The following is a 6,612-nucleotide window of genomic DNA, read 5'->3' as shown; positions in this document are numbered from 1 at the left end:
TGCTTTAGCTGCGGGACTCGTGCAGCAGATAATCAAGGTATTGATGAGGGACTCAGATCCAGTTTGATCTCAGAACACTGAACTGCAACAGAGACATCTTGCAGGAACAGGGCTACAGAGCAGCATTCAGAAGCCTTACGGTCCATCTGATGACCTTTCACACTGAAACAACCTTCCGCTGTCACGCCCTGCTGGACCAAACACAGCTCATCCCCAAGTGATGGAGTCCATTAGAAGTGATCGTGTGTGTGTTACCATAACTACCAGAAGCAGAAGCACAACTCTTGTTTGTTGTTAACTAAAGATTTCAGAGCAAAATTACAGATTTATACCAAACAATTTTCACAAATACTTCTAAAATAATTTAAAAGGAAACTCTGGTATTTTTTTAAACCTGAACTTGTTTATTTTGGAGTCGTGTGAACAGCTTCAGAATCTTTTTTTAATTGATCCAGCATTGACTCACTGCTTCTCTTTCTTTCAAACTCAAGTTTTCATCTGAGCACAAAGCAAGATGGAAACTCAAACAGGAAGTAGGAAGCAGTACTACGAGCTGTGTACTGGAATTATGATTCATGACTCAACTGATTATTGATCATATTGATCAGTGACCAGCCATAGAAAAACAATATCTTCATCAGACCATTCAGGTAAACATGAAGGTCAGGGTCCTGCACGGAGACGCTGGGTGACTGAAAATTTTTAAAAAGCACTTGAAAAAACAAGATAAAAAGTTTCCGCCGTTGTTTTTTTTGACATGAATATTCATCCAACTATTCATAGAGAACACAATGGTAGAATGGTAAAAACTACTCTCGAAAACAAAAAAAAAAAAAACACTCATTGATCCATCATCAGGTAAAATTCAGAACATCAGAATGTAAGCAGGTTGAGAACTGCCGCACCGAACAGAAACGACCACCAGAGAAATATATATATATTTTTAACTTTGGACGTGACGGCAACTTGTTATTAACCGCAAACAGAATAAAAAGATAGAAAACAATAACCTGAAATGAGCTTCTGGTGAAGTGTAACTGTGACTGTGCTACAAACAGGAAGTAGCATTACTTCAACCATATAAACATTTGTACAATCTTTAGAAAAGAACTTCACATTGAGTGTTGAAGGTCTGGAATCAGTCTGATCCATCAACAGAACCTCTGGTTCCTCTTCAGCACAACCTCTGGTTCCTCTTCAGCACAACCTCTGGTTCCTCTTCAGTAGAACCTCTTGTTCCGCTCCTGCCGCTTCTGGAAGACCACGGCTCCGACCACGGCGCAGACGACGATCCCCAGCAGAGAGCAGAGCAGCAGCAGGAAAACCTTCCAGCCTGTCAACGCCGTCCCGCGGAAGTTTCCTGTTGGATCGTCGATGTTGTCTGTGGAGAGACAGACAGGAAGCTGAAGCTCTGAGGGGGTTATGCTCTTCAATCAAGGCAGTTCCCTCATTCAATCCTGAAAACATACGTTCTACACAGAGTGTGGAATATAGTGAAGAATATTTTTAGTTACAGTAATTGCAAACAGCTGCACAAAGAACCTGGGGCTGCAAGAAGGTATTAGTTCTTTCAAGCTAGAAGGACAAACTGGTGATGACCGTACTATCATCAGCATACTTTAAAGTAAAAAGATGGACGTCTTCCAGGACATACTCCACCATGTTGCATGTCAACATGTTGACGGTGCAGTATGTCCAAGAAGACATCCATCCATGGTTTAGGATGACAGTGTTCGGGTCACCACCAGGAAGTAGCAGCTCTTGCCTTTGGGGGACTTGAGGAGGCTGACGCTGGGCTCGATCTTGGTCCAGTCCTGGCTCTCCTCCTCCGCAGTGTGTTCCACCATCAGCTGGTAGAGCTTCATGGAGATGATGTCATGGTTGTCTGAAAGATAATTAACATTAATATCGTATAATCTGAATGTTAAATCCTTCTTATCCATCCAACAACAAGCGCTCTAGCTAGCAGCTACATGCTTATGCTTATTTGGATTCTGCATCAAGACACGCCCGCTAGGTTCACTGTGTACATTCCTTCAAATATATTGAGGGCAGCCTGAGCAACACTTCCTGTGGAGCTTGGAGCTGGAACTTACCAGAAAGATCTCCTGTCGCCGCTGAGGCTCCAAAGAAGAAGCCGGTGGGCAGGCGGACCCCCCCGATGTCAATACACTCCTTCCACTCGTTCTTATCGTCCACGTCGACCATGATCTGTACCATCGTGGCAGCACGGAGACCAATCAGTGTTCCACCCAGACTGGACCTAACAAGGCATTCTGGGTAACACTGACTGGACCCCAATGCAGAGAGGCATTCTGGTTCACACTGACTAATTATAACAAGTTATTTGTAAATATATGTGAATGTTCAATAATATACTATCCAAAAATGTAAATAACATTCCCACGAACTGAAAGCTATTATTGTCGTCCTGGTTAACATGGAGCACCTACAGTGAGTCTTCCCTTGGAGTAGCGGACCGCTACGTAGGTCTCATGATCCTTGTTCCTGATCTCGGCGGAGCAGCCTCCCAGCTCTGAGGAGCGGCCATCTTTCCCATGGTCATATCCCACAGTGCCGTTGTTCACCATGGCCGATATGTAGGGAAAAGAACGCTGCAGACAAGGTGCAATGGATTCAGAAACATCAAGACTACATCAGTTCATCATGAACAATGAAAACAGCTCTGGTGGAAATGAACGGCGTTTTGTCATTTTATGAGGTTGAAAGACATCTCACAATTCATACGACTAAATAACAAAGAAAAAAATAATAAATTCACAATGATTTCCATGTTCAAAAGGAAAATACTGAATGACATGAAAATGAAATCGAGCTGTTTAGGAGTTTCCTTTAACATGCTGAACAAAAATATCACAAACAGGTTTCCATGCCGATGGCTGAACCAGGTCGACCACTCACGTCTGTTGTGTCATCGTTAGAATAAGTGTCTATAAACACGGCCAGCCCGTGGAACAGTGCATTGTGGGAAAAGACGGGCCCTGCGAAGGAGAGGGCATGTCATTCAGCACTTACATCCATCCCATGGAGGTCATTGCGGAAGGTATCCAAATAAATAGCCAGACCAACAAAATGGTCCAGGTTCCCAAAGACCGGGCCTAGACAGAGGCAGAAACCAGAGGTGAGCGCAGGCACACTTCCTGTTGAGTGATCATCTACTTCCTGCAGAAACATCATCTACTTCCTGTTATAAAACTAGGGGTGTCACGATTCTCCAAATCCACAATTGCACATTTCTATTTCTGATTCAATTGTAAGGTATTTTTTTCCAGCACTGACGGCGATGTCATTGTTAGCCCCTTTCACACATAGTACCTGGTCAATTACAGGGATAACCTTTCTGGCACCGCTAGTGATTTTCACTATTCACACATGCAGCTACATTAAGGAACATTTCCGTCTTGCACCTTTTCACACATGCCATGATAACACCGGAATAGATGGGGCAAGGGACAGTTCAGCCGAAGTCACCCAGTGTGGTCCCGGTTCGCACCCCCCGTGCCGGAAAGCGACAGATGGAGAAACAGCGCCGAGCGAGGCATGGACAAAGATCATTCACTTGCACGCACAAAGAGGATCTATGTGGATGGAGCAGGAAATAAATATGCCTGTGAAAATAAATCCTAAAATAAATAAACAAGAAAATAAATATATAAATAAATGTCAATTTAAATATATAAATGAGTAAATATCTGGCTGACGGACCAGGCGGAGGCGGTGGTGCCCCCGAGACCCCACGCATGCCGGCCGAGGTTTTCATTCCCGTTCATGGAATCTTTCATCAATTTCATTACACCGCAGGGTTTCGTGAGACACTCCCAATCTTATGCCAAGTTGCCAGCATGCAAAGTGAGAAAGCTGCACCTGCAGCGCACACCGCCCCTCTCTCGTTTGGAAAACAGTACTGTCAGTTTTTCATTGTATTTTGAATGTTTTCAATATGCTATTTTGGAAAACAGTTACGTTTTTAGAACGTTTTTAATAGGCCATTACAAAAAATACATTTTGATTTTCTTGTTGACATGGAGATAGTTGTTAAGTCGGCAGGTTTTAACATCCCTAGTTTGTACATACATAGTGACACCCCTACTAAAGACCTGGTACTTCCTGCTTGAATACATCTACTTCCTGTTGAAGGACCTTCTACTTCTTGTTGAAGGACCTTCTACTTTCTGTTCGAAGACCTTGATTGTGTGGATGTGAGTGTCATGTGATCAGCATAGTGAGAATTCTACGTAATACAATTAATCAATGTATGTAATGTCGATGATTAATGGATGGACTTAAATATCGTGATACATCTTCATATCAACAAATATAACGATCATATCATGTAGAGTAGAAATACAAAAATAGTTACTTAGCAATAACCTGCTCACTAAGTAGAGCTAAACAATGTTGAAAACAATACTTGAAATAGTTTTCATGAAATCACTCTTATGAAATATACATGATCTCAAACAATTTATTGAAAACAGAAAATCTATGGAAGATTTATGTAGCTATTAACTTCAATCAGCCAACTAGCCAATAACACAACTGTTCAGTTATGACAGAAACATGAAATCTTTCAACTTTCTTATCCATCAAGCAGAAAATGAATCATTTGTTTTTTTAAATTGGTCTTAATTTGTCAAACTGTCCTTCACGATGTGACCATCACACATGTTGAATCTCTCCTACCTGGATGCAGTCGCTCCTTTGTGTACCAAATGGCGATGCCGTCGCCATGAAGATTCTTCTTCCCCGACCCGTGAACTTTGAACTGCACGTGCATCTCCCAGTCCTTCAGGTGACACGGCTGCAGCAGAACATCACACAGAGAAGCTTGAGAAATAAAATCCTTTCAGCAAAACATTGTTGAAAGGATTTGTTGGAATGAGGGAAGATTAAAAAAAAAATTTGAGAAAAAGTTTAATAATGTTATTTTCACTTTAAAATGTGAGGGAACCTTAAAATGAAGACAGGAAAACATTACATTTACCAATTACTATGAGATGGACTACAAGATAGAAGGAGAACAAAGGAGAGAAGCTTCCAGCGAAATCTGATCATCGGGAATTTTTAAGTACATCAACATATGCAGCTCAGTTCAGGTATAATGACCTGAAAGATGAAGAGAAACGCCCTTCATCACAAAGAGAGAAAAAGGCGAAGAAGTGTAAAAAGATATAGGGGCTTGTGGTAATGGTATTCAATAGAAAAAAGCAGAAGAGAAGGTCCCTGTGGTCATTCTGTTTTTCCATTTGATTCAAACTGCTTCCTCACCACCGTGTTCCAGATGGATCCCTGCTTGCTCCTCTCGTCTGGAGTGAGGCGAACATAGGAGCTGGTGACCAGCGTGTTGCCCCAGAAGTCCCACTGGCTGGAGGACGAGCTGCCCACGCCTGCAACACAAACACGTCTAAACATCTCACTGCAGTGGAGTTGCGGTGGAGTTAGGATGTGAACACCTCGCCCTGGTAGTTAGGATGTGAACGTCCTGCCCTGGTAGTGAGCATGTGAACACCTCGCCCTGGTAGTTAGCATGTGAACACCTCGCCCTGGTAGTGAGCATGTGAACACCTCGCCCTGGTAGTTAGCATGTGAACACATCGCCCTGGTAGTTAGCATGTGAACACCTCGCCCTGGTAGTGAGCATGTGAACACCTCGCCCTGGTAGTGAGCATGTGAACACATCGCCCTGGTAGTGAGCATGTGAGAACCTCGCCCTGGTAGTGAGCATGTGAACACCTCGCCCTGGTAGTGAGCATGTGAACACCTCGCCCTGGTAGTGAGCATGTGAACACATCGCCCTGGTAGTTAGCATGTGAACACATCGCCCTGGTAGTGAGCATGTGAGAACCTCGCCCTGGTAGATAGGATGTCAACACCTTACACTGGTAGTTAGGATATGAACACTTCACCCTGGTAGTTACGATGTAAACATCTCCCCCTAGTAGTTAGGATGTAAACACCTCGCCCTTGTGGTAAGGATGTGAACATCTCACCGTGATAAGGTTTCATCAGGGAATGTTCTCGTTTCAGATGTTCTGCGTTTCCGTCCGTTATGTCGCATTGAACCGAACCCAGGCGGAGTATCACAATAAGAAGCGCCGTGAGAAGACACGGAGAAAAGTTCTCCATCGCGAGGAAACTGCACCGCGTTACAGCCCGTTCGGACGCCATGACAGTTGGTCCCACTTTTGTTGTCTTCCGGAAAGAAACTGCTCAACGGACAACAAACGATGTCATGATGTAAATATATGAATTTAAGCGGATGTTAAACTATGTGGCTGCTAAAGCTAGTAATACAAAGAAGGTATTCAATCCCATTGACAACAAATGGTGGTAAAATCTAGACTTTTTTTGGCATGAGGAACCATTAACTACTTCCTGTTTCTACACGGAAGAGTCTCGTGGAAGAACCAGGATGCATCAGCCAATCAGAGACAAGCACATCACAAACTGGACCAATCACAGCGGATCCGGATCCAAGATGGCTCCCGAGGAGGAGGGCGCTTTATTAGTCATTTTTAGTGAACATTTCAAGAGTTTTTTATTTGTATTAGTTGGAAGCGCAGCTGCAGAACAATGTCCTCACGTCCCTTC

At 43.4% G+C, this 6,612-nt stretch overlaps 1 protein-coding gene across 2 annotated transcripts; it reads right to left on the bottom strand.

Annotated features, from left to right (window-relative positions):
* On the bottom strand, nucleotides 1-6,186 carry lman2 (lectin, mannose-binding 2). Of its 2 annotated transcripts, none has more exons than XM_080007729.1 (8): nucleotides 6,012-6,186; nucleotides 5,290-5,408; nucleotides 4,705-4,822; nucleotides 3,037-3,119; nucleotides 2,454-2,615; nucleotides 2,097-2,211; nucleotides 1,766-1,885; nucleotides 1-1,381 (listed from the first exon to the last, which is right to left on the bottom strand). In XM_080007729.1, the coding sequence occupies exons 1-8, from the start codon at nucleotides 6,145-6,147 to the stop codon at nucleotides 1,221-1,223; spliced, it is 1,014 nt and encodes a 337-aa protein (XP_079863855.1). In that variant the 5' UTR covers nucleotides 6,148-6,186; the 3' UTR covers nucleotides 1-1,220. The 2 variants fall into 2 exon arrangements, with proteins under 2 accessions (XP_079863855.1, XP_079863856.1); XM_080007730.1 differs by lacking the exon at nucleotides 3,037-3,119 and adding an exon at nucleotides 2,923-3,002.
* Between the last annotated feature and the right edge of the window lie 426 nt (nucleotides 6,187-6,612).

Source organism: Zeus faber (assembly GCF_960531495.2).
Source record: "Zeus faber genome assembly, chromosome: 10".
Lineage (NCBI taxonomy): Eukaryota > Metazoa > Chordata > Actinopteri > Zeiformes > Zeidae > Zeus > Zeus faber.
This window is presented reverse-complemented; position numbering and strand designations above follow the sequence as displayed.

Bases quoted from the DNA above. Each gene is read 5' to 3' on its own strand.
- lman2 (XM_080007729.1), bottom strand. From the start codon at position 6,147: ATGGAGAACTTTTCTCCGTGTCTTCTCACGGCGCTTCTTATTGTGATA. The intron at 2,616-3,036 runs GTAAGTGCTGAA...CCTTGTCTGCAG, and splicing joins ATGACCTCCATGGGATGGAT to CGTTCTTTTCCCTACATATC. The intron at 2,212-2,453 runs GTAGGTGCTCCA...ACGATGGTACAG, and splicing joins ACTCCAAGGGAAGACTCACT to ATCATGGTCGACGTGGACGA.